Source organism: Odontesthes bonariensis, chromosome 21 (genome assembly GCF_027942865.1).
Source record: "Odontesthes bonariensis isolate fOdoBon6 chromosome 21, fOdoBon6.hap1, whole genome shotgun sequence".
NCBI lineage: Eukaryota > Metazoa > Chordata > Actinopteri > Atheriniformes > Atherinopsidae > Odontesthes > Odontesthes bonariensis.
The window spans coordinates 15,218,959-15,246,375 of NC_134526.1; the positions used below are offsets into that span (position 1 = coordinate 15,218,959).

At 40.9% G+C, this 27,417-nt stretch overlaps 1 protein-coding gene across 2 annotated transcripts; it reads right to left on the reverse strand.

The window, feature by feature from the left end:
• Window positions 1-303: 303 nt before the first annotated feature.
• Window positions 304-26,644, reverse strand: abca3b (ATP-binding cassette, sub-family A (ABC1), member 3b). 2 transcript variants are annotated; one of them, XM_075455058.1, is made up of 32 exons: window positions 26,385-26,644; window positions 26,168-26,248; window positions 25,248-25,348; window positions 22,644-22,890; window positions 21,105-21,232; window positions 18,668-18,833; window positions 17,721-17,980; window positions 17,509-17,625; window positions 16,278-16,398; window positions 14,610-14,783; window positions 14,338-14,519; window positions 13,247-13,393; window positions 12,355-12,484; window positions 12,080-12,234; window positions 11,545-11,700; window positions 11,236-11,446; window positions 10,635-10,785; window positions 10,049-10,147; window positions 8,421-8,619; window positions 8,037-8,343; window positions 7,202-7,475; window positions 6,748-6,952; window positions 6,381-6,600; window positions 5,736-5,894; window positions 5,246-5,418; window positions 4,856-4,990; window positions 4,571-4,765; window positions 4,239-4,426; window positions 3,971-4,141; window positions 3,672-3,868; window positions 3,269-3,342; window positions 304-2,542 (listed from the first exon to the last, which is right to left on the reverse strand). In XM_075455058.1, the coding sequence occupies exons 3-32, from the start codon at window positions 25,299-25,301 to the stop codon at window positions 2,411-2,413; spliced, it is 5,127 nt and encodes a 1,708-aa protein (XP_075311173.1). In that variant the 5' UTR covers window positions 25,302-25,348; window positions 26,168-26,248; window positions 26,385-26,644; the 3' UTR covers window positions 304-2,410. The 2 variants fall into 2 exon arrangements, with proteins under 2 accessions (XP_075311173.1, XP_075311172.1); XM_075455057.1 differs by lacking the exon at window positions 26,168-26,248.
• Between the last annotated feature and the right edge of the window lie 773 nt (window positions 26,645-27,417).

The window sequence follows — 27,417 nt, forward strand, 5'->3', positions numbered from 1 at the left end:
CATTCTATTTGCTATAGTAGATCATATTTGTAATGCCCTAACTGCTAAAGGTGAGGTAATAGTGAAAAAAACATTTTATATGGAGATAGTATATTTAATAACTGAAAATATTCACTAAAAATCACTAAAATTACTTTGTACCCTTCTGTCCAGTTGACCTATTATGTGACATAGTAGTATACAACTGGAGTCAGGAAAGAGGGCTGGCGAACAGAATGGTAAAAGGTCATTTTAGAGATTTTAAGTAAATATTTTCAGTGTAGCAGACTGACACGAAAAATAAGATCAGACACCAGTCCTCTCGACCATTTGCATAGAGCATTATTTAATTTAAAAAGAACAGCGAGACATACAGATTTGACAGGGTCAGTTTCAAGGTACAGTACAGTACACAACTACAATGATGTAAATTCCCTTTTTAAATAAGATACACCAAATTTCAATAGGACTCAATCCTTAAAAATCAGCAGTGCAAACGTCTTCTTTTTTTCCGGTTTCACTTTGCATTTCTTTCAAGTCATACATGTAATGAGGGATGGATTGTGAAAATATTCAAACAAATGTAATAAAAAAGGATGATTAAGAAATATAAATCTGGTAAAGACCAAAATATCTGCAATGAGAGTATACATAGTACAGATCAGATGGCATGAAGGAAGCAAGGTAAATCATAGAAAGCAGGTAGTAAAGGTAACTGAGCGCTTTGTGTTTAGTTACACAACATACATTCATCTCACTTCTATGAAGTGGCTTTTTTTTCAAAGAGCAGGAATGTCATTTGCACTAAAAGTAGAGAAAATGTTTCTACACCCCAGAACAGAATATTGATCCTTGTGATTAAATCTCTCATCGATAAGTGTGGGAATTACTTTTGGAAACATTAAATGTTGCTCAACATGTTTCTACACAATAACATACATCTTTTTACAAGTTCTTTAAGAATGGACAAGGCTTTGGGAACGCAGTAATCTGAGCAAGCTCTGAACTGAGCTCCATTGAGCAATCGAACGCAAGGAAAAAGAAAACAAAACACGGTGCCGATCATTCTTCTTCAGAACAAGGCATCTGTCTGTATGCAGAGGACTGCAAGTTTCACTATCCATTCATTTTGGGGCCTTTTTATTGCATTTTCTGACATTCCCTGAAGGAGCAGCTCTACTTGAAGATAAAGTAAAGTTTGAACAGAAGCAATCTCTTGCTTTGTAAGGCTGACATTGCATGATGCGGAAAAATCCAAAAGACGTTAGGAATTGTGCTGCGGTACCCTCTGCAACACCGAAAACACCACGTAGCTGCAGGAAAAACAATCCCAGGACAAAATCTGTCACATCGAGGCTTTAAGCGTCGGCAGCATTTGAAAAATATCCTCCCCGCATCACACACTGACTTCAGAATTTCCTTCTAAACAACCTCCACATGAACTGCACGACCAACATCCACATCGAGGCACGCTGCCGCTGCAAATTGTTTGGCAGCAAAAACAGAATGATTGCTAACAAAAGTTGAAAACTGAGAAGTACCAACTGTACTCAGAATGGATTACATGTTCTCTGAGGATTAATCCTCAGCATGGACGGTCTTGTACCGTTTGCTTGCAGCTCTCTTCCTTCAAAGTATCATGCTTTCTCTAAGCTGTATTGCATGCATTCATTAATGTTCCCAAATAAGCAGTCTTGACTTCAGTAGATGGTTTTTGTACCATGAACACTCACATTATGTACATCTGGCAACAACATTAAAAGGCTCCCGTGGATAATCACTTCTGTATAATGCAATGTAAAGAAACAAGAACCTTCATTTGTTAGGTAAGGCTCGAAGGTGTGCAACGATTTCACAATCACATCAGTTGGAGAGGTTCATTCTTTTGTGACGATTGACAATCACCAAAATAAAGCACAAATTTTCTTGGAAACACATGAAAGTAATAAAAGCCATAAATAACAAAAACAAAATCTGTACAGACGCGCAAGTGTGCTCGCACACATGAATAAAACTCTGTCACACAGTTCAGTGTGGCGGTTGAGTCATTGTCTTAGACTTCACTAAAATGGTGCAGAGCTAAGTGTTCATTACTTGGTATAATCAACACCCCACGTGTCACGGATCAGGTGATAATCGCAATCAGTGTTTCTACCTTCACACACAAAAAAAGAAACCAAAAAAAATAAATTAAAAATGAATGACCACACAAGGACACACAAAAGTGATGCAGCTAAAACAAAATATGGTGCTTAAGTTTGGGACTGGACCACCGAGTGTGAGTTGCTGTTCAAGGTAAAAATGGAGCTGGAGATAAACAATGTTCTGCTCCAGCCCGTGTTCACACTTGCTGTGTGATTTAGGCAAGTCCTTGTACACAGGGTATACATGTCAAACTGAAGAGAATGGACAACAGACGGCTTCCTTTCTCTTACTTCCTCTCAGACTGCGTGCAGTGCTGGAACTGGGCGAAGCTGAGGAACACTTGTTCCAGTGATATCTGGCTCACACAGTAGTCTTCAATCTGGTATTTCTCTTTGGCTGCCTCCAAAGTCCCGAACACCTGGATGGGAGTGGAGAATGGTGGAGGACAGAACATTACAAACTGTGTGATGAAACTCCTCCTTGGTGCTGGGTGACAAGATGGCCAGTAGCAAACAAAATGTCAATTCAAATGAATACACGTGTATTTATGCACTTATGTAGCCACAAATACAGTTGATCTTTTCCCCATACTGTTTAATTGTTTTTTTTTTGTTTCATGTTAAGGTTTTCAGCATAGCATATTTGAACATCTGCGCTGAGGTTCAAAAAGATACTTTGGCAAAATATTACAGCGAACTACATTTCAGTGCTTGCAACAGAAAGCCTGTGCTTTTAAATAAAAATTCAGCAAATATTAAAAAAAAAAAAAGACTTTGTTCTGTATCATAAAAATATTCTATTTCGTATTTTCAGAAATACTGCGGTTTAAATAAATGTGTTTTCCGTTTGTTTGATTTAATATCTATTAAATATTTCTTTTTTGCGTGTGTGTGTGTCTTTTGGTCAGTGTACCTGCGTTTTGCATATAGGCCCACCACATTTTGAGTCCACTAAGTGTTTCAAATTTCTAATAATCAATTATAATAATCTATAATGTCAAAAATAGAGGAAGGAGATTAACAACCTTCATAATTCAGTTACTGTTTTTACTATTTATAATTTTGTCCACTAGGTGGAGATCTAACACAGGAAAAGTGCAAGGACCAATATTTCATTGTTTAATCATAAAATCAGCAAACTGTACCTGTGCCCAGGTTAGTGTTTTGTCAGTCAAATGGTAGTGCACCATTCCCTGGTGCTCATCTTTCAGTTGACTTCCTGTTGCAGAGGAAAATTCACAGTTAGATCTGCTTTATTGTTCTTTTACAGATAGATAGATAGATAGATAGATAGATAGATAGATAGATAGATAGATAGATAGATAGATAGATAGATAGATAGATAGATAGATAGATAGATAGATAGATAGATAGATACCTATTAGATCCCCAGAGGAATTCAAGTTTGAGAGAAATTCTAAAATACAACTTAAAAACATCTGTCTTATTTTTCTATGACTGTGCAATGCACAGTTATTCACATTCACTACTATTATACCACATAATGGTCTGCTTTTTTGCTCTGTAAGGCTTTCGGACACCTCTTACCTGGAAAGGTGCTTTCGATGAAGTCTTTAAATAGTAGCAGGTCACTGTCCTCCAACTCTGCCTCCACGTGTACTTTAGCCAGCAGAGTGTAGCCACTGCCAAACTTGCTCTTTAGGTGTTGGGGACTCCCGAGGCACTTGAACTGACCATTGACCATCACTGCAAGCCTGGTGCACAGGGCCTCGCACTCCTCCATACTGGCAAATGTAGGAGCAGCAACAGCAATTTTTCTTTTAGTTTATCATGATGTAGCAATAAAACTAATTGAACTAATGTGTGACATATTCTAAAGAGTTCACCTGTGAGAAGTGATGATTATGGCCTTGCCAGACTCCCGAGTGCGTGTAATGGCATCCCACAGCAGCCTCCTGGCCACAGGGTCCATCCCTGTTGAAGGTTCATCCAGGAAGATGACCGGAGGCCCACCAATAAGAGCCATGCCAGCACTCAGCTTCCGCTTGTTACCACCACTGCGTTGGGTCATAAGGCTTTCTTAATAACTTGCTCAACAAAACAGAACAATATCCAGAATAATGTGACTACTGTCTAAGACAAAGATCCACTTACCTGTAGCTGCGGACCAGTTTGTCAGCATGGGGCTCGAGCAGCAGCGACCTCAGGACATTCTCCACACAGGCTGACACATATTTCTCTGGTATTCCTCTGAGCCTGGCATACATGCACAGAGTCTCTCTTCCTGTCATATGGTCCAACACAGCATCAAACTGAGGACAGTAACCTATGCGCTGCTGCACCTGAAATCCCAAGTTACGTCAAATTTCAGTGGCGAAAGCAGTGAGGTTCAGCAGATAAGAGTTTATTTTTAACCCAAAATCTTCACGATTGGGGTCAATGTAGTTTTCTTTTAACACCCACCAAGCCCTTATCCCTCCTCTTACCTTCTTAACGTCCCTCAAGATGCTGTATCCATCGATGAAGGCGTCCCCAGATGTTATGCTTTCATCACCTGTCAGCATTTTAAACGTTGTGGTCTTCCCTGCTCCATTGAAGCCCAGGAGGCCAAAACACTCCCCTTTCCCCACAGCGAGAGACAGCCTGTCCACGGCCAGAAGACTCTCCCCGCTGCTGTACACCTGAGACGGACAGGTAGCAGTGGATCTTTACCACAATTTCACATATCCGGAGACATGCTTATTTGAGCACTGAGAAGAGAATCTACGTACCTTGCTGAGCTCCTGCAGTATGAGTGGGCTGCCAACCATAGACTCCACTACCGGCTGGCACTCCAGAACCCTCTTCCTCTCGTCGGCCACATCTCTGTCCTCTGGTTGGAGCGCTGCATCTACTATTAGAGGCAACTGGAAAAAAAAAAAAAAAAAAAAAACATGAAGTGTAAGATATTCCCCAAACCAAAATCCATACTTTTCTTTCTATTCACTCAACAGAGCAGCAAATTCAGTCCATATATATGCCTTCACTCTTTGTGTCTTCAAAAAGTTTCCATTTTTAAGGCTTCAGCCTTCCTACACGGTGTTAGCTGGAGTTGCTTGGGCCTTTTTTTTCAAAGGACAGGTCAAGCAAAGCCTCGTTAAAAGCGCCCACAATGCATCTACCTGTTTGCGTCTTCTGCAGAGGGAGGTGAGGAGTCGCCAGAGAGTGTGGACACACTGCAGCTCGATGACAAACAGCAGTATAATGAAGACAACACCCTGCACCGAGAAGGCTACAAGAAAGCGCCCAACACCTGGCTCTGACAATGAGAAGTAGTTTTGCTGGTATGTGATGTCTAGAACAAAAAAAGAAAAAGAGAAACAATAAGTTACATTCCAGTGAGAAAGATGCACAAAGGAAATCAAGGAATTCTATCTATGGTCAGACTGGTGTATCATCTATCCTTATATACCCCCAACTTCTAGTTTACTTTCAATAAACTGACATGAGGGCCTTTTTTACTGAAATAATTTCTGGACTCATATGAAACATAAAGAAAAAAGATTCATCTAATGTGAGTGTTCCAGTAAAACAAACTAATCCTGTAATTCCGATTGCATAACACATATTTCCCTGTTTTATAAAAAGTGGCTATGTTGAGGTTGCACTTACTTAAGTACTTGCAGATTGCTCGGCTGACAGGACCGGAGGTGCAAAATGAGACGAATTCGTAATTCTGGTAGAACTGGCTAAAAGACATGCCCAGGCAGTAGTTTGGGAATATCAGGAAAACTTTGTCCAGTAAGTGTGACATGTTCTGCAAGTTCAGCTCTGGAAACAAAAAAAAAATCAAAACGAGGCAGTCAGAAGTGAAGGGAGACGTTTTTGAAGCATTTTCCTGATCTTCTTCATGCAATGCGGCCTTTTTCCCGGGGAGTGTGTAAAGATGCAGGCATCTCCTTTGGCACATATGAAATTACAGCAGCATTTTTTTTTTTTTTTTTTTTTTTACCATTTCACAGCAAGGAGCTTCACACATCCCACTCCTTACCACAAAGGCACTTCAATCAGCTGAGTGTCAGTTCCTAGAACATGATCCCTCACGGTCTTCCCACACATAGATATTGCATATTGCATTTGGTAAGCAACATAACCAATCCAGCAGTATAAGACAGTAATCAAAATATATTCAAGATGTACATAGATATTTATATATTGACAAGGGTTGTTTGGCTGCCTCTACCAGTTTATATTCTGGACAATGCCATAATTCGAAAAGCTGTAAATGTCTGACATTGTCGACGGTCCGTCTCTCACCGGGGATTGTCATGATGGTGACAGCCAGAAAGGTGGCAGTGCCAGAGATCACGTTAAAGATGGTTAGGCGCGTGTAGGCAGTAGCCGCAGTGGAGAAGAAGAAACTGAGCAGGTACATCAGAGGCACAACAGCCCAGCCGTACAGCAGCAGTAACAACAGCACATCTATAAGGTGGCTGTTGTCCACAAAAGCCTTGACTCCAAATGCCTGAAATACCACCTGGGAACAGAAAAAAGAACAAAGATGTGTGCCGGTGCGACAAACACATCAAAAACTTCAGCCTGGACAACTCATACCGCTCTATTAAGAATAAGCATCATTCTCAGTGTCTTTATTCCGTGAACCAGAACTAGATCTCAAACTGACCAGCATGAGGAGGCAGGGAAGCAAAAAGTTGACCAGGTCCCACAACAGGGCTGAAAACCAGAAGTTTGACAGGTAGACGCCGCTGACCTGCTGCACATGCTTAGACTTGATAGAGGACTCTGTTACGAGCAACAAGGCAAAAGTGCTGGACAGGGAGGCCATACCATACATAAGGTTGATGGCTATGGCAAACCCTGTCTTACCCCTACAGTGGGAGCAAAAAAAAAAAAAGATGGTTAGGAAACAGCAGTAAGGAATAGAAGAAGATAGAGCAAACATTAATATTGATCTAGTTCAACATGAATTAAGTTCAACACTTCTAATCTTTCTTGTCATGTTGTATGGACAGTGATCATTGTTTTGTTTTTTTTGCCCAAACTTGCCATAATGCATCATTTGAAACTGTTTTAATGTCGTCATAATTTATAAACGAGTCTAACCCTACTCTACTCACTCTGTGAGCTGGCTCCGTGCAGCCTCAGACAGATTGCGTGGCATGGGGAAATTCCCGATCTGGATGGAAGCATTTGGCCCGGCTAGAAGTTTGAACAGAGCATTGTCCACCATCATCAGGGCTATGGCTGGCGTATGGTAACCCTGATTGTTGAAGTAGGCCGTTGCTTCTGCATATTGGCTGCTTCTACCACGGAAAGCAGCACCCACCACGCACCGCTCATTGAAGCTGCCGCCTTCTTCCTCTGCCTGGGTTAGGATGTAATCTGTGAAGTCTTAATGGCGAAAGAGAGAGAAGGCATATTGTCAACAAATACTTGATACTAACATGCAAAGATTGAAAACCAAGTGGCCCTTTGGCACAGATTCACAAGGCTTGTGTGAAAGGCCCCCTTCAACCGCCTACATAGAAGATAAGACACCCTGATTAAAAGGGTTGTTCAGAGGTGGGTTGAATGGGTTTGTGGGGCCGTGTCTCTGGTCCTTTGAAGATTGTAAAGTTGGAACTATGTGTGGTAGTCTTTGGCTCTTTTTGGTAATTCTCTATCTATTTGTGTTCTTCTTACATGTATTTTTTTTAGTTGTTATTTTTAGGTCTTTTGTATATTTGTAACCCCTCTGTTACACATTTGGAGTTTCTTTTTAGGTTTTTTAAATACTTTGTAGTTGGTTTGAGTCATTTTGTAGCTGTTTTGAGTCATTTTGTGAATCGTGAATAGTTATTTTGTGCCTCTTTGTGGTGGTTTGACTTTTAAGGATTTTCAGCAGACATTTTACACTCTATCTGAATCATGTTAACCAAACTACAAGCTACTTGTCTTTCTCACAGTGCTTACCAGTTAAATTGATGAGTTGACCGAGCTCGGCAGAAAGTTGGGAAGTGTAGGTATTTGCCAAGGCAGAGGCAAGGGGACCAGCCCCAGGCTGCAGGGCCACAGGGACCCTGGTAGCACCATAGCGACTGAGTGCGAGCTTCAACTGAGGTGCGTCCCGGTGATTGGGAAAGGTGCGTGCCACAACTAAGGCCACAACAGTGAAGATCAAAGGGACCAGGAACTGAGCCACCATCACCTTCCAGTTTCTCCAGCTGTACAGCGCCCTCTTCAGGAACATGGCATAGAACTGTTGCAGGTGTAGTCTGACCTGGTGGAGGAAAATATGTGCAGTGTAAGTAGCGCGCTGAAAACAACAGAAGCACCAGATTGTTTCTGCAATCTCACCCCAGTGTTCAACTTTATGTTTGAGCAGTCCTCTGAGATGAGTGTGCCACTGTCTGTGAAGTCAGTGACATCGGTCAGGCCGCTGATGCTGCTGGTGTCATCCGTGGTCCAGTCGTGAGAGCGTCTCTCGTGCTGGTACTGCAGGGCTGGCAGCTGAATAGCCTGGATGTCTAAACTAGAGTCCACCAGCTTTCCTACTCTGAAAACATAAATCAACCACAGATTACGTGCTGGGTAAATAAAACCTAAAAAAAAAAGAAAAGAAAAACATCCGTTTTTACAGACACAGTGTCTGAAATAGTTATTTCAAGGGAAAGAAAGAACACAGAATAAATAGTTATTACTTCCAAGATATTTCCTTTAATCAAGGTAAAGCACAAACTGTATGCATACAGAATGTCCAAAAAAAAAAAAAGACTATGTGTGGGAAGAGTTATTTACAGTGCAATTATTTGAATTTTTCTTTCCTTTCAATAGGATCAAGAGGTTGAGAGAGGTTGAGAGAAATAGAGGCTGCCTGTAGAAAAAGCTATTTCTGGAAAGTTGTATTAGCCCTTCAATATGTGAATAGCTCCTAAACAGGCCAAATCCAGCTAAATTAGACACCCTACCCTCAACTTAGTGGATATAGAGTGCCTTTCTAAGCTTACATTGTAGTTTCCTCCATCTACTCCATTAGTGTTGAGTTGGATTTAAAAAAAAAAAAAAAAGAAAAGAGAGAAATACAGGGTAAAAAAAGCCCTCAATAAACATGTGTTATGTACAAGCTCTTCCTCAATACATATAAAAAGACAAAACAGTTTATTGCTTTCGGTAATTAGATATCTTTAAACTCTGGAAAAGAGTGTTACACTCTTCAGTGGATTGTATAAATGGTAGCAATATGACAACCATTGCGGCTGTAAAACACAGGGATGCTAAATGACCAAATGCAGCAGCTTGCCTCGTTGTCATGTCTGATGTTTGATGAATAAGGTAAATGGCCAGAACACACTGCTGGACTCCCAGTAGGATTTGTGAATAGAGATTGGCAGAACCAATTATGATTTTAAGCATGTGCGACAGTGCAAGTAGCATCCAACGTTAGCCTTCTGCTTTGGAAGCTGTCTTGTGTTTGTTGCCATGGAAACAGAAATCAAGTGAATGAGGAAAAAGAAGTAACTGATGATTGAACAGCAGGCAGCAGGAACTGAGATGTATGAGCAAAAGAGGAGAGACGCAAACAGATTTAAATTTAAAAAAAGTGGTTTAAAAGTAAAGACAGCTAGCTTTTTGCAAGAAAGTGTTTTATATGAGAAGGTAGAATATGGATGTTTTCAAAAAGCAACCCATATAGTTCTCTCTAATGGTTATGAATGTAAAGATACAAAGTTGAAAGTATTTCACAGAGAACCGTAAAAATAAAAAATGACCACAGAGGTTTGATTAGTTTTTTTAAATTATGTTAGTGGTATAACTGGACCGATTTCCTGATATCAAAGTGCCTGCTCTGCTGAACATCACAGGGATTTTCATTACCTAGAGCAATCAAATTACCAAACAGCAGGAGAGTTACTTCCAGCATCAAATCCTACTGATACGGAAAATTAAAAAGTCTAGCACACTCATCCATGTTATACATCTCCTACCTGAGGAAAACCTCCTCCATAGTGGTTACTGAGGCTCCGAAGCTGGCGATGCCCAGTTCCTCCCTGTTCATCTCCAGCTCAGCAAACAGCAGTTCGAACCTGTGAAATAACACAATAATGTGCATGAGGGAAATGGATTACACAGTACCTAAACAGTACTAAACAGTCCATATTACCATATTAGCTCTAGATGACTAAAGCGAACATGAAATTAAATTGTAATCTGACAAATAACAAATAATCTGGAGGGAAACTTAAAGAAACGGTCTATTAAAGCACATTTACCACAAAGTTTCTGTGTAGTGCCCTAATGAAAAGAGATTTACTGGCAAACCTGTTACCGTGCAAATTCATAATAATTATGTCACAAGTATGTCTGGAGAGTGGATAAGTAATATTTCACAAATTTGCTTGCCTATATTTAGATGTTCAGTAATTTGCTGCCTCCTTTCAAACAGTTCAGAGAATTGATCATTTAGTCCATAACTTCAGCAGGAGTGACTCCAAACCACTGCTCCTTGCCCCTTCACCCACTGGGTTATTGTTAGCACTTTAGTGTGAATGACTTGAGGCCAGACGAGCTCACCTGCTGGTGCTTTCTTTGGGCAGAATATAAGAGAGTTCGGCTCCAGCACTGCTCTCCAGAGTAGCATTTGGAACGTACATGTGCACAAGGCGGGTGATCTCGGACACGTTACAAAGAGCATCCTTCACTATCACCATGTGGTAACCAGCACCTGGTGAACAGAGAAGAGGGACAGACCTGGATCATTAACCATGGAAATAATGTGTGTTCACACCATTGACACGAAGGAGTTTACATTTAGGTGTTCAACATCCTGTGTTGCCTTACTTTTTTTGTTTGAAAAGAGACATTAGTGTTTCTTACAAGATTAAAAAAAACACAAAATTGGTCAAAAATTGAATATGAAGCTGAAAACACAAAAGATCTGTAGTCATTTTAACTCTGAGCAGCCGACACCTTGTGCTTCAGGACAGTCTAGATAGGTTGGGGTTCTATACAGTGTGTATAAATTTTCTTAAAAGGAGAAAAAGCACTTGAGAAGAAAAACACATTTTTGTCATATCTGTGCAGCTCTATGAAAGGATGGCTGTCCTGTAAAAAAAACATTTGGATGCTGATGTTTTGAGCCTGCTCCAGCCACTTCTACTCCTTTTTTACTTACCATATTTGTTCTTAAGGAAGAGTGATGACCCGCAGCACTGCAACTCCCCTCCTGCCATGATGGCTATACGATCGCCGAGCAGGTCAGCCTCGTCCATAAAGTGAGTGGTGAGCAGGATTGTGCGATCTCGTCTCTCCCCCTGCAGAAGGTCCCAGGTGGCACGACGTGCAGATGGATCCATACCTGATGTGGGCTCATCTAACATAACAACCTAAAGGAAGGGAAGATAAAGGATGAGATGAAGTAATTGATGAGAATGAAGAACAGGGACAAAAAGGAATAAGAATGAATAATGCTGAAATTCCCAACCTTGGAGTCTCCAATGAGGGCAATTCCAATTGAAAGCTTCCTCTTCATGCCGCCAGAGAGGGTCTTGGATCGAGCCTGCTTCTTGTCCTCAAGGTTCAGGATGCGGATGATCCGATCCGCCTCGTCTGAAATCTTGTCTTTTGAGAAGCCTTTTAACTGGACATAAGGCAGATCAAAATATTTGAGTATAAAAACATCATACCCTCGTCCATACCACAGCATCTACATTACATCAAAGAAGAGCCGAGGAGAAATTGTCTGCATGTATCTTTCAAATCTTTTTTTTTTTTTTTTTTTTTTAACTAATCTGGGCCAAAAACAAAGTAAATGTTCATTCATGTATACCTTTTTTTTGTAAGTTAGTTTGTTTTTTGCATTCTTGAATGAATTCTCTCGTTTGATATGCATTTATATAGATTAATAGGGAACACATTTAGGAAAATAACAGAAATGGCAAGATCAGACCACTCACTTTCCTAACCATTGTGCATGCAATGTATGTACTGTGTGTATGAGGGCCTAATCGTGTGAATACCTGTGCGTAGAAGAGGAGGTGCTCTCTAACTGTAAGGTTATCAAACAAAACATCGTGCTGGGGACAGAGTCCCAGACTGCGTCGAATCAATGCCATGTCCTGACAGATGTCATAACCATTGATATAGGCCCTGCCACTGGTTGGAGGAAACAGACCTGAAACATGAAGGCAGGCAGGTTAATACTGTTACAGTGCAATGTTCAATATGCATGTGTGTGTGTGTGTGTGTGTGTGTGTGCGCAATGCTTGTTTGCAAATATGTTTAGACTGGTAACCTGTAAGCATGGACAGTGTTGTGGTCTTCCCAGCACCATTGTGTCCTAGCACCACTGTGATCTGTCCCTCGAACATGTTCAGTGTCAGATCTCGTACAGCCTGACGTGTCTTGTTGCCCACTTTGAACTCCTGTCAAAAAGAAAATAATCCAAAAGACCGGAGTAACGATTAACATTACTTCTGTGTTGGTTATTTGCAGCATCTAGTTGGGGACCTTTGAGACAGGTTATGTTTATTATTAGTTTCCGGTTTTCCAGGTGGTGCCCCATAATTATTTTCAAATTCTTTTATCAATAATTTATTGTAAATTAACACACAGTTCTAATTGTTAATAACTAAGATAACTCCTATCATATCCCCAATTACTTGGACTCTGACCACAGGTCAGAATGTCCCCTTTAATCATCTATCAAATCAAATCAAATCAAAATTAGTTGTATAGCACATTTCATGTACAAAACAATTCAAAGTGCTTCACATAAAATAAAAGCATTGCAGCAGGGAGTGTAAGAAGCATAAAAAAATACATAAAAGAATATAAAGAGAAACAAATAAAATAATTTAAATGAATTTAAAAACAAGCAACAGTCCAGATAAATTAAAAGATAGCGTGCAGATTTCATGCATAGACACATGAGAAAAGAAATGTTTTTAACCTGGATTTAAGAATGTCTACATTTAGTGAAAGTTTAATCTCCACTGGCAGTTTGTTCCACTTGTTTGCAGCATAACAGCTAAATGCTGCTTCTCCATGTTTAGTCTGGACTCTCGACTGGACCAGCTGACCTGAGTCCTTGGATCTAAGAGCTCTGCTGGGTTTATATTCTCTGAACATATCACATATGTATTTTGGGCCTAAACCATAACAACAGTGTATGTTAGAATGCTCACCTTAGTAAGGTGTTTAATCTTTATTCCAGAGACTAGTCCAGCTGGCTCCTCTTCGATAAACTCCCCTTTAAGAGCCTTTTCTGCATCCTCCTCTTCCTCCTTCTCATTCACCAAAGCCATGCGAGGGCTGCTGCACCAGTATGAAGGCTGTAGATAAGGGTATTAAAAGAAAGTCAAAATGTCACCATACATTGTGAACATAGTGTTGTCACTCATCACTGAACTATTTAACTATGGGGTGACACAAGGGAAGCAGAAGCACACTGCAGACAAACATCATTATTGTTCATGTGCAGTAGAGGGGATTGTTTCCAGGCCAAACCACCCTTTGCTGCACTTCCTTAGAACCAGTCAATCCTCCCCTTACTGTGCAACAGAAACAGCCTCCACAAACACAATGGATCCAGAGTGAAGTGCGTCAGGATCTAATCCACACCCTGCTGGCAGTCTCTTTAATTCCTGACGACTGGGAAATGGGTTAGCATGAGTTTATTTTTGTGAAAGCACGAGTGTGTGTGTGTAAAGGAACGCCATTTCGTGATGGTCTACAGTTGTTGTAAAGATAAATCTTATTTGTGTTGGCTGGAGAGACTCAGACGTTTCCTGTTTTTCTAACTAGCTGAACTCGAAGACTTCCTCTGGCTGATATGTTGGGACCTCTCATTTCTATTCCGCATCACTCCCACTATGTCAGAGCCACTTTCACTGAGTGGTGCTGGGACTTTAAGACAGGTTAATCATGGAGGAGACCTTGGCCGTGACATGATCTGATTGAACTGTAGGTGCTAAACACCACTGACTCGCAGCATTCTGTAACATAAATCAGGTTAAAACTTTCTGAAATACAGCACATTATAAATGAAAGAAATAACACTGTTTGACACTATGACAAAAAAACAACCAAAGCATTAGGGGATATTTTGTTTGTAGGTGACTTCCCCTTTTTTGGTCCAATTCTTTCAGGTATGACACAGATTACCACTAATGTAGACACTTAGCACATAAGAACTCATGTGTATGTGTTCATGTGTACAATCCCACAAATATATCTCTAATTGTACTTGTTTGTTTATATTCCCAGTGAAGCGTACCAGTAAAAAGAAGTAAGATGGCAGAGGCACTCCATACTCCCCAGGAAAAACTGCCTCCATGTACCAAGCCACCAGCCCATACAGCACAGAGTCAAACAGCAGCAAGCACAGAACCTGGGCCAGAGAGAAGTCATCGTCCACCGTCACAGGGTCGAACAAGTTTGACCACTGGACTCCAGTTCCTGAAAAGCAAGGAATGGGTGAATAAAATGCAATTAATTTTAACAAAAAATTAGACGATCAAAAGATGTAAACAAAAACCCAACTCTCACCTTTGCCTTCAAACATTCCTATTAGCTGCGCTCCCATGGCCATGGCCACATTAGATATAAGGCAGGCTGAAACCTTCTGGGCATGGCTCAGTAAGTCATAGCGTGGCCACAGGAACAAATAAGGCAGATAGCTGAGGAAGTACACGAAACCTCCCGCTGCCGCCGCCACATTGGCTAAAGTAAAACAGAAAAACAAGAATCAGAGCCTTAAAAATGGAATGAATTAAGAAAAGATTTTGGATTTTGTTCTAACAAAGAGAGTGCTAGTTGATGTTCGAACACACACTCAAACTATTTTGTGATGTCCAATTTCCCCTGATTGTGTAGAGCAAATCTGCGGGTACTGTTCGGATCCAACATCGAGGCGAACAAAGGGAATGGAAAATCAAGTAATGTGAACGAGGAGAATGAAAGACTTTAAAGGCTTTTTTTTTTCTTTTTTTTTACTCATATTCCAAAGAAACATGACAAGAACTCTACTAAGACCTCCTGTTGCAAACAGTTGGACATTTTGGAGCCTGTCTAGAACTTGCATCGATCAAGTGCCATTATCTGTTCTTAAAACGCGCATCAGTGGGTGGGCAAGTGATCAGACAGCTGTAAACACAAAAGGGAGAAAAAATAGCCTGTCTTTGTTCAAAAATGGATGAGGAGGTCACTAATGGACAGCTTGGTTGATGACCAAGAGCCTCAAACCAAACTGAGGTTTAAATGACAACTTATTGTTTGCAACTTATTGTGTCCGGTGTCACGAAAAACAAAATGACGCTGAGGTTTGATTAGATTTGTAGCAGTTGGCACTGCTTAAATAATTCAAGTCAGGCTGTCTAATATCACAATTGGGCGATTGTTCATGCAGCACAGCGAGGCCAGGCTGAGTGACGACAGCTGAAAACGGGAGGAAGAAAGGACAACAGCAGGACAAGATGGATAAGTGACACGTCACAATGTCAAAGCAATACAGGAAAACCGAGTGGGCAGATCAATTCTAAGAACTAAGAACTAAGGACAGAAATACCGCACGTCCAAATAAGAGGCATCACAGTGTAAGGAATAGAACTGAAGCTTTTTCTTCCTCCGACCTCTGTGGAAAGAAACGTTTTCAAGTGGCTAAAAAACCAAATAATTCTTTATGTGCAACCGTTTTGCAAAAAGCTCCTTGAAAATAGCCTGAGTCGTACTAGCAATCTGAGCTGCTTTGTTGAGAAAAGCTGGAAGCGGAAGGATGCTGGTTTGAAAGAAAGGCTTTGAGTGAGTGAGAGAGCGAAAAGAAGAACGTGAGAAAGAAGAGACTTAAATAGTTGCTCTATTGCTGAGGTTGCCCTGGCCCTGGCTGAGTGTTTGGCTTTCACACGAGTGCAGAGGAGTCCTGACTTACAAATGATTTGCCCACTTTTGGAGTGAGCAAAACATTCTCATTACATAGCAACGGCACCGTACAACTGCATGCTTATTGGATCTGGAATTAGGTATATTAGTCGAATATTTACTCTAAAAAAAACTATTGCGCTAAAAGTCACGGCAGAATTTTAGGGAATGAATGCTGCATCAAAAGACTTCAGTAAAAAGTCACGTCGAAACCATTTGCCCACGTGGACAACAAAAGACTGACAGTCAAAAAGGGACATGAGTATCTTAAGAAAAGAACTGACGGATAAAAACACCCACCTCGTGAGAAGAAGGCACTGATCATGAAGCTGAAGTTGATGGTGGCCACAGTAAAGACGAGCAGGAAGAAGAAGACCAGTGTGGGGTCGCTGTAGCTCAGCACTGCACCATTAGGGCTCACCTACAATTACAGATTCAGTTTCAAGTGGCTGTTACGACTTGGCTTACCAAATTCACAGTTGAGGTATTCCTATTATTTACTTGAATAAAAACACCAAAATATTAATGTGGGGAAAAGAAGCTAAATTGTTAGTAAACGTGAAAGTCTGTGCTAAAGTAACAGTAGGTAGTTTGAGTATTTAGGAACTAGTCTGGCTCCAATGAGTGAACGAGGCTGTGTAGTGTCATCACAAGGTGGTGATGTTGGTTAGGTAACACACTGAAAAAAAAAAAAAACTATCGCTTTGGTCACATACGAGAAAAATCTAGAAAAATCCAAAAAGCTTCAGGATTGTTTTCTTTTGTAATAATTTTTTCATGCAACCTACTATCGACCACATTGCTTTAGTAAAAACAGAGAAATCTTCAGAGTTACAGATTCTTTGGCAAAGGCATTTCCCCCTTTCATGCTCAAGAGAGTGTAAAATCGTTTTAATCCTTTTTTTTTTACCATTTTCCTTGATTGAAAGTCACATTCATCCAACACTTCTAAGTCTGTGCACTACAGTCTCACAGGCTAAATGCTGCTTTTTCTCCATTATACACAGATTCACACACTGATGAACGCATCAGAAAGAAAGCAATGTTCAGTATTTAGCCCACGGGCAATTTGACACGAGGATTAGGAAATCTGGGGATCGGGGCCACTGAACTGTTCCCTCACCTGAGCTAAACCTCTGAACCCAAATGTAAAAGGAAGTAAAACAAACAACCAGGTACTGATCGGGGTTCAGATGCTTCATACAATAATTAAATAAATAGTCTTGGAGAGATATCCTGTGATATCTATGACTGTTTCAGGAATTGCACAGCTTTATGTTGCCCCTCGTTGCTGTTACTTAAGCCAGACTTCATAACATATTTCTTATTTCATATTTCTAAGCTTCAGCTTAGTTTAGTACACTTGAAAAGATACACCCAGAAAGTAAACAGTTGCTTCACACCAAATTCAACTGCAGATAATGACGTTGCGTTACCTCTTGCTTAACTAAGACACCCACTCAAAATATAACAAGAGAATTACTTGGTTTGAATGCGAGTTATGCAAAGATAACTTGTAACACTCACTCACCTGGATGCAGAGGAGCAGAGTAACGAAAAAGACTGAAATGGAGAGAAAGAGGAAGAACATCAGGAACCAGGCACTCCAGTGCAGCCAGTTGCTGAGACCCATCATCCTCATGTACTCCTGGGATGCACAAGAAAAGGCAGAGATAAAGCACGAGTTTTGCATTCGAATGACTGATTTCAGCTCCTGTCGCAAAAAAAAGCTCGCAAGCACACCTTGAGCTTCCTTTCTTTTTCCTGCACCACAGCTCGCACTATGTTGAGAGAGGTGTATGTGAAGCTGAGCACCAGCAGAAGGGGCAGCTGGTTCTGAATGGCCAAGATGAAGACATCGTATATGAAGGCAGGGTAAGGAAACCGCGACAGGACCACTCTGATCTGTCGCAGCAGGGGCGTAGCAGCAGTTCTGTTGTAGGAGCGCATGATGGCTAGATCCACTGCGTGCTGAACTGCCAGAAAGCCCTCACGGAAATATCCTTTAAAAAAAAACAATAAAAATAAAAATATTAACACGATTAAAATACGCTATCATTACTAATGCAGTTCCTAGAAATGACTCGTGGCAGAAACCCACTTAAAACGTGACCTGTTCAACAAGTGCTTCTAAGCCTCCATCTAGAAGTTAATATGAATATGAAAAAGTAGCTTTCAGAAACAAACCTGGAGTAGCAAACATGAGTAATTCTGCAATATTCAATCGACTCTAAAAGCTTGTCTTTTCTATTCAGGATGTCAGGATAACTTCAACTTTAGAAGTATGTCTCTTCCTCTTATTTCTTTTCATTAAAAGATCTGATGGCTGAGGTACAGCCAGACGGTGCCTTATTTAATCCACCTTTTATTGTTAAGTGACAAAACAAACAACCTCAATGACAAATAAAAAAAACGCTGCCTCTTATAGGCCACCGCAAATGATCTCAAAGCACTTCTACCAAAATCCTAGATAACACTCCACATGCCAAAGATGTGCAGGGCCGTGGTTGCCATGGGGACACGGCCTGAAGAGAGGTCTGTCACTCAAGATGCAGACAAATCAAAAGGCTTTTTCGTCAATTCGAAAAGTAAAACGTTAAACATTGTTTGGAAACTTGATAGATATTCAAACATGAAAAATGGGAGGATTGTAGGGAGCAAGTGTTTTTCGAACAAGTAAACCTTCTCACCTGGTGTGCCACCTTCCTTATCATACTGCTCTCTTGGACCTGGGAGCTGAAAAAGCGGAAAGAGGCTGAGCGTGTGCCAGTCCAGGTCGCTGTTCGGGTTCAGCTCCGACTTCTCTTTCGGTGGGGCATTGCGGGGGGTGAAGGTGAAGCGCAGGTGGTAGCTCACCTGTGAACAAGAGAGCGGGAGGGGAGGCAGAATGAGTAAGGTCAAAAGTTCAGAGGAGCTCACTGAATTACATGTGCGCTCTGTCCCCGGAGTGGCTCTCACCTCGTCAGCATCTAGTCAATAAAAAATAATTAGGAATTAAATCAGTGTCAGGATTTCCTGTGTTTCCTGACTGGAGGTTGGTCTGGAGCTGGAACCAATTATCTACACACACCTGCAATCAATGGAGCCTCATCTACATCCACTCTCTTCACCCATAAAGCCCTGGTTCAGTCCTCCACTCGCCGCCAGATTGTCTGCTTATCCTCAGTGGTATTGAGCCTTGACTCTGGTCTTTTCTACAGTATTGTCTTTGCATATTACAGAACCTTTTTTCCCTGTCTTCAGCTCCTGGTCTCAGCTACTCACCTGCCCTGCCGTGGTCTCCCTGGAATCCTCCTTCTACCTCTAAGCCGCCAGCCTCCCACACAGAAGATCAGTCCCTGTTTTCCCCTGGATTCCCCACCTTCTGGTTACTGGTCCATCTCCATTATCCTGCACCTCTGTTTCCACCTGTTACCCGTGTCTTGGCAATAAACCGGTTTATCACCACCACTGATCCTTTTTGGTTTGTGTCTGAACTAGTGTGTCCAGTTAAAGACTGCCGTGACAATCAGCCCATACCAAGCAGTGAATGTTTAACTTTTGAGAGACCATACACGTAACTGTCTGCTTTGGGCTATTTATGTTCACCAAGACGTTTAGCTGCCCTTATTCAAAGCTCTTTGGACAGGCCTACTGTGGCTGTCTTTTAACAACCAATTTCCGATGTCACGATGTATTATTTTAAGGTACTCTCGTTCATTTTGACAAATTACAAAACAAAAAGAGGCCTTTGGTTGAACAGATACTACCCTGGTCTCCTTTGTGATCTCACAGACAAACACACCTTGCTCTTGGATTTATTTTTTTTTTTTTTTTTTGGTCGAACACCACAAAGGAACGATGTTCTTGAATTTCCTCCATTCTTCATACTGGTGGAGTCCAAACTCTTCAGAGATGTTTTTTCGTAACCTTTTCTAACCACGATGAGCAACAAAAAAGGTCATATTTTGCTAGAGCTATACTCATTAAATAAAAAAAAATTAAGTTGCCAACCACTCATGAATGTAATTCTCCTGGATAATAACACCGGACTCTCATTTCAGCTTTAAATTAGATGCTCATCCTAAAAGTTTTGGAACATATTGGAACATTTTCCAAAACAAAAATATCAGGTTGAATATTCTTTGGCTCATTTATTCAACTGTGTTATCTTCATCTAAATATAAAACATGCCTGGATAATTTAGGTCCTATTTATTCAGAAATATAAAAGAAATTCGACTTTATACACTTCTACACTTTCAAATCATCATGTTCAGGAAATAAAAAGTCAAAATGAGCCTGGGAAGATAGCTAAGGAATGGAAAAAGTACTATAAAAAAAAGTCTATATGTCCAAAGCTTCTTCTTCATAATGTTCCATTCATCATTAGAGAACTACCAGCATCTATACTACACTACAACAAAAGTTTGACTGTAATGGTCATAGCCTCCAAGTCTCGTCTTTCTTTACCTGAACAGTTCTCTGCTTTGATTGTGTTGCCCATAAACACAGTTGCAGGCATTAAGCCAAAATAATTGTGAATGACTAATCTGTGTGGCTGTGACAGAGGGAGAAATAAAAACAAAAATCAAGAAAACTGAGCTTAAGAACAAAAAAAAAAAAAAAAGACTGTACGTATGTCATTCTTTGTTTCATTAACTTTTATGTATCTACGTTTATGGTTGAGTAAGATAAAGGAAGACAGTGACATAGGCATGACAATGCAAAAAGACTAGAGAAAAAAAAAATGGGGTCATAAACATAGCCACTACTCTACTGCACTAAACATTGAGAGATCTCAGGCCTCGGGTTTGTCAGTTTCTTCCATCACAGCTACACCTCAGATCTCTGATCTCTCTGATCTCTTTTTTGTCAGGTTTTTCTGGCTACACAGGAATAAAACTGCTCTCAACTGTTAGAATCGGCAAAACCTTCACATCCATTTACCCTTTTTTTTCAAACTCCAGCCACTACATAGGTTAACCAACAGGATTTGAGACAGAAGACTAAAGTGCCCAAACCAGTAATACCAGTTTATTTTCTTACAATAAGATCAGCAAAGGGATACTTGCCCTAGTATTCAGAGGCAAGAACTGGGCACCAGCCAGAGTGTGTGAATGTTTTTGTTGTTGGTGTTGTTTTTTACCTGCAGAGGCAGGGGCTCATCGTCATGAGTGAAGGGGTGATCAAACACAACAGCAGCAAGCAGCTTTCCTGACAGAGGGTCATTTCTCACATAGGTCTCAAACTGCTCCTCTGTCTCAAAGCCACGGGCTGCAACAGAAACATACGCACACGGACACAAAGCACATTACGTTAGTCTTAATGTGGTATTCATCTCATGTATATTGGTATCCATGTCTCTCTTATGGCCTGACCTTGCTCCTCACTATTCTTGCTGACAGGCAGGAAATTGGTGAAGACGCAATCAGCATACTGAATTCTGTGACCAGTTTTGTCAATAGTACGGGTCAAATTCCAAAGTGAAAACAGCGTGCCAAAACACAAAAAAGTCATAATGGCACCACAACACAGCTTGGCAAATCCTGAATAGTGCGCAATAGAATGAACACAGGGCAAGAACAGCAGAGCAATAACAGAAAAACACTTTTGGGTTACGTTTAACTGTATCAAATCTATCCGTTTCCAGGTTTGCTCGGTGACACGTTCAGTTGTTCTATCAAGCACACATGAGGGTGATCTGAATCTGGCAAAAAGCATCAGTATCACGCAGCTCTGCTCGGGTTAAATCTGGGTCATGTTCATAAAATAAACACTTGTGTCACTCGTGTGACACATCGAAGGCAAAGAAGGAAAAGCAAATAGCTGCCAAATGCACAAGCACTAACATTTACTTGATACACTGTTGAAAAGGTTATGAGTAGGTTAGCCCAATCATTCCCAAACGGAGGAACTTGCCCCTGAGGGGTACTTCTGCAATGCTAAGGGGGTAAAAACAAGAAGGACCATTAAAAGCAGTAAAATATGTGAACCTATGCACCTCGTCGCCGTTGTAACAAACCTTTCCTTCAGGCCTAACATCTAAGCTTTGTCAAATTAATGACAGATTTGTGTTACTTTGAGTGTGAATGACAACACTAAGATTCTGCATTGATAAATTCCCCTCCACCTGTCCTTCTGAACGTTACGACCAGTTCAATTATTCATTCGAGGCTGAGCAGGGATCTCAGATGGCTGTGCACAGGACAACCATACACAGATCTGTCTCTCTGCCCATCTCTGCTCTCAGCTTCACACTGCAGCGCAGCATGTGTCCATCTTGTTAATTGTCTGTCAAAAGGAAGGCAAATATGTAAACAGCCCGTTTGCACACCTGTCAGTCAGACCGTCTGCATGTTTCTCTGGAGCCACACAGAGGAGGTGTGTGCGTGTTTGTGACTAACAAAAAGATGGCATGCTGGTGTCCTGAGGGGGCAGGCAAACATACTACAGTGTGCACTTCCTTCTTTCCCTGTCTCAATACCCGGCTGATATTGGAAGTAGGGTGTGGTCTGTTTGCCCTACTGAGGACTGTTTCTGGAGAAACCAATATTCCCAGGTCTGTCCAGGCCGACAAATGTTGACATGGCTGTAGTATTGGTTTCAATGGTTACAATGGTGGCACCGACAACTGGAACTGTTGTTGTCGAGCATGCTGCCCATTTTGTCTCCCACCATTACCCACCTGAGGAGAGAGACAGGCTGGTTCTCACATCGTCTGCCACCTGACGCACCACACTGGAGTTATGGGGAACATAGGCCAGCTGTAAGCTTCGCAGGAATGGTTTCGGTAGATAGTCGACGGCGTAGCTCTCGTAGATTGTGGCATTTGGATAGTCCTTAAAAGGAACCTTCTGACGCAGCACAATGAGGATGCCGGAGAAGAGCAGAGGAAGGAGTATCTCCACCAGAGTTACCAGGATCTGACGTTTCTGGAGAGTAGAAATGGAGACGTTTGCTCAACAGAGGGCATAATAAGTACAGATTTTTTTCTAAAAGCGTAGTAATATGAATAGAAATGAAGACAGATCCAGGTTTTTGAGAGGAAATACAATGCCTGACAGGGCGTTAGGGGGATCAAAACCTTCCATCAAAATCAAATGAAATCTTTTAGGTATTTTCTAGTATTTTCGGTTTGTTCTGAAAGTGTAAATTCCAAATCATTCTAATCAAAGTACGGTTTGGGTATCAATTCAGTCTTTTAAAAAATATTCAGGGTTAAATGAAGACTGTTTTACAATTTCCGCAGTTGAAACATGGTATAATATATAAGCTGGCCTCCTCTTATTGAGTGACTGAAGTACGAAGTGACTCGGACAGTTTTAGGACATTATTCAGTCAATCTCGGCGAAGCAGCTACATCCAGTGACGGCACTGAAACAAACTGGCATAGAATAAATTAAACCCCATTACAGTAACATTCCCTGTCAGTGCAACTTTGGTGATGAACTCCACCTAATGGTAACATATAAACATACCGATTCGTGTCAAGCCGTGGACTTAATCTTCATACTTTCTCAAAGTATTTTACAGCCTAGTTCACTCCGATTTATGTTTAAATAACAAATTCCTTTGAGATGTAGACAAAGTAGTTCAAATCTCTCTTGCTTCTATGCCCTATTGCCGGTTGCTATAATGCTCTTGGTCAAAACTGTCTCGAATGCAAATTTCCATCTTATGCTGGCAACATGGAATATGCTCCTCCGCCCTGACACATGCTCTCTGTGAGTTAAAACTTGTTTTTAATACTGCCCAGCATGCCTGGTGTCATTCAAAGCTATTTTTCAATGCAAACAAAACAAAACGAAGATGAGAAGACGTCAAAGGTAGAAATCAAAGCAGGTGAACGTTCCATGCAACACCACTTTTCGGGGGATTGATACTGAGTCAGTATCTTAATGCATATACTCAGGAATTCTAAAAGATAGTGTCTCTCTCTACTTTAAGACCCAATATTGAGGACAAAAAGGGGGAAAAAATGAAGTTGAAACTTGAGGCCAGAGGGAGGCTTGTTGCTACCCCTGCTATGTCTGTGTTTGATAATGCCAGAGTCATCTACATGCTTTCATCTTCTTAATGTTAACACATATCAAATACTTAATCCTTAACCTTATTTTCCACTGCACTTTGTAGGCTTAGGTCACGCTGTTATGTTATGCTTTGTCTTGCAGTAAACTAAACCCCGGTCATCCTTCAAAAAAAGTCATCAGCAAGCACTCATTCTGTTTGACCCAGACCGACTGTGATGATGTTCCCAATTCTGGCTTTTCCATATTTCCTTTTTTTTTATTTCGTGTGAATGCTTGATTTGTGTATACAGTGTGTGTGTTTTATGTAAGCATCGCAAGCCCCTTAGCCTAGATAAAAAGTTTAACTCTCAAGAGTCCTGCTTTCCTAACTAAAAATAAAAAAAAGAAAGCTCCTAAGCTAAGTAGTTAGAATCGGTATGCGATTTGCAATTTGTCATTGTATTCTCCAGCAATCAACATCTGTTGTCGCCGAACTGGAAATAAGACAACATATTCTCAAGAACAGACCATACACTGCATATGTAGCCTTTGCTAAACAATGCTTTAATACAGCAACTCCAATGCACTAACATTCCTTATGAAGGTAAAATGTTTTAGAAGCAACAGCCCCCACACGCATGCCATGCAGCCAACAAACCATTGCATTGCTCAACAGCTAAGCCATTGGGAAATCATTGAGTGATATTAATGTTCAGCTTTATGCAAGCAGCCTCTCAGAGCAATAGATAAACAGAAATGTGCCGATATCCTGTGCAAGTAGAAACCCAGCATTGTTGAAAAATGATCCCCTATCTTCTGTACACTGACGGGCCTTAAATCTAATGATATGGTGTTCTGGAAGCACAATGGAAAAGCCTGACAGTGATGGTTCATGTCTCCTGATTCCCGTCTCATGGTGTATGTCACAACAATTTAGAAAAATTTTAAGAAGTAAAAGGTAGAAGAAGTGACTTCTCAAGAAGATCGCTTTATAAGGCTGGAGGACACGTGACAACAAACATGTTGACCTGGCAAGAACAGAAAAATATACTGGATTTCCTCTCAAATAGCTGGACAACATCCGTGAAGTCGTTTGAGCAAAATGTTAGGAAGTTTACTGTATTTATGATGTCCCAAAAGCACATTACTTAAAATGCTGTCATACAGGAAGCTTCTCTGTAAACACAACTACCAGCTGACAATACACAGTCGCAAACCACATCAGCACTTAATAAGGAAAAGCAAAGTCTAAATGTAGGTGCATCTTTCTTTCAACTCACCTGCTGAAGATAATTTTTCCACACCAGCAGTCCAAACTGTTTCACAATAGCCATTTTGAAGAGGACACAGGTCACACAGTCCAGGAAGATTTCTACAGGGGCTGGAGGCAGAAAGACGGGGACATTTTTAAGTTCAGGAAAAACAAAATCGTCCTCTTGAAATGACTGTCAGTGACTCTCTCAGTTTCCATTTGACGATAACAGAAGAAAACGAAAAAAAGAGAAGTGAAATTGAGCAATCATCAGTAATATAATGATCAGGATTTTTTAGTTGCTTACAATAACCGCACATATATGAAAGGGTGGGGAAATAGAAAAATGTTTCAGCCTTGGACAGAGGGCTGATAAGGGCCTGAAAATTAGTTAGAGCAGCTGGGGGAAGGGAGGGGGGGTGGAATAAAAGAAAGACAAAGCCAGCCATTGACACGCACACACATGGCCATGGGAAAATTACCTATTAGGTTGATACAGCAATAAAAAGTGATGCCGGAAGAAAGCTCTTTGTGACATATGTCATGAATCATCTCACAGTTAATATATACATACTTAGAGATAATACACAAAGGGTGATCAATAAATTTGAACAGTCGGAGCCACATAATCCAACTTTGCCTCAATAGAGTCTCAGATCACACAATTTTCCCTAATTTAAGACTCATCTCACAACACACAGCGACATCTGAATCTAACAACAACAACAATGCAGAGACTGTCTGCCTTCACACTGGTTTCATTCATCGTGGCAAATCAGGAGTAATTTTGCGAATTAATCGTGTAACTGAGTTCAGGAGACCATGTGCTGCATTTTAAAAGCAGCCACTTCTTTATTCGCGTGTTCCACAAAACAATAATCACACATAAGCTGTTAAGGACGTGGACCTTTTCCTCATGAACCTACAAAAAGAAAAAAAACGTCTTACTCTCTTCTCTGATTGGTCCAAAGCAGTTTTCAGTCTGTCCTGATTGGACAAGTAACCTGCTTGTCAATCCAAACGATGGAGCTAAGGTACAAAGCCAGGAATATATGAATTATTACCTTCAGTTCAACTTTATAATAGAGTTTAATACAACATAATTACTCTTGACTCCCAACTGAATGGTTTTTTGAATGTTTTATCAATAAGTGCGCGTTGTTACCTTAAAAACACAGGTTTCAGTACATGGAGAGCACAAGCTGTGGTCCCTCTCCAGTCGAGGTGAAAACAGTTCTTCCTTATTCCCTTAAACAGGTATCAAAAACATCACTGCGGAGCTTCTTACTCCCCCGACATCATCGATGCTCGGTCGCATTAGGTAACGCTAAGGATGTCGGCAGCCCAGTCCAGCTTTATCCCCTCCAGTTCACTGCCCGCTAGCAAGGCGATGACATAGCACCAGCGGCTGGATAAGCCTGTAAATTCATGGTACAAAACGGAGCGGCAAACGTCAACAAAACATGTCACGTGATCTCGGAGGGAGCGGAGGGTCACCTGATCCCAACAGCTGGAACTGGCGCGTGTGTTATACATGTTAAACGTGTACTTCCCATGTATTTTCTCGGCATATTTGTTGGTACAAAAAAAGAAAAACAACACAACTTATTTGCCTGGGTTTTTCTTCTCAAGGCAGTTACTCGTTATCCTAGATTAGATTCTAGGTAAACTTGATGGATGACGTTCAGAATTATTTAGCCCAATTATTATTACTCCGGCTCCTCTCCTGCCCCATTGTTTTGTTTGTTTTTCATGTTGTACGTTTCCCATTAATTTACTACTCTGCTGTGCTTCCATAAGACCTGTGGAATTGAAAATACAAAATAAAACAAGGAGGAGGAGAAGAAAAAAAAAGGTTATGGAGACATTAAAACATTAATCAATGTGATCAACCGCCAAATAGTTAAATCCGTCATTTCTATAATGCATCTTAATTAGTTGCGCCATGTCATACCCGTAATAGTGGTTATGATTTGGTATCACACACACACAAACGCCAGTTGTGAACGCAGCACCTCTCCCCCGTTTGGGTGAAAATCTTCATATTTTCACCACATTGAAAAAAACGTTCTGGCAAGCTTTTTTTTATTTCCGAACCTCAATCTACAATGTGCGCTGGGCAAAATCGATTGATTTTTAGCTGAAAACAAAAATGTTACTCCTAGGAAACATTGGCTAATGCAAGAATGCAGCACACT

Bases quoted from the DNA above. Each gene is read 5' to 3' on its own strand.
- abca3b (XM_075455057.1), bottom strand. From the start codon at position 25,301: ATGGCTATTGTGAAACAGTTTGGACTGCTGGTGTGGAAAAATTATCTT. The intron at 13,394-14,337 runs GTACGCTTCACT...CCTTATCTACAG, and splicing joins CATCTTACTTCTTTTTACTG to CCTTCATACTGGTGCAGCAG. The intron at 10,148-10,634 runs GTGAGCTCGTCT...GTTATTTCACAG, and splicing joins CCCAAAGAAAGCACCAGCAG to GTTCGAACTGCTGTTTGCTG.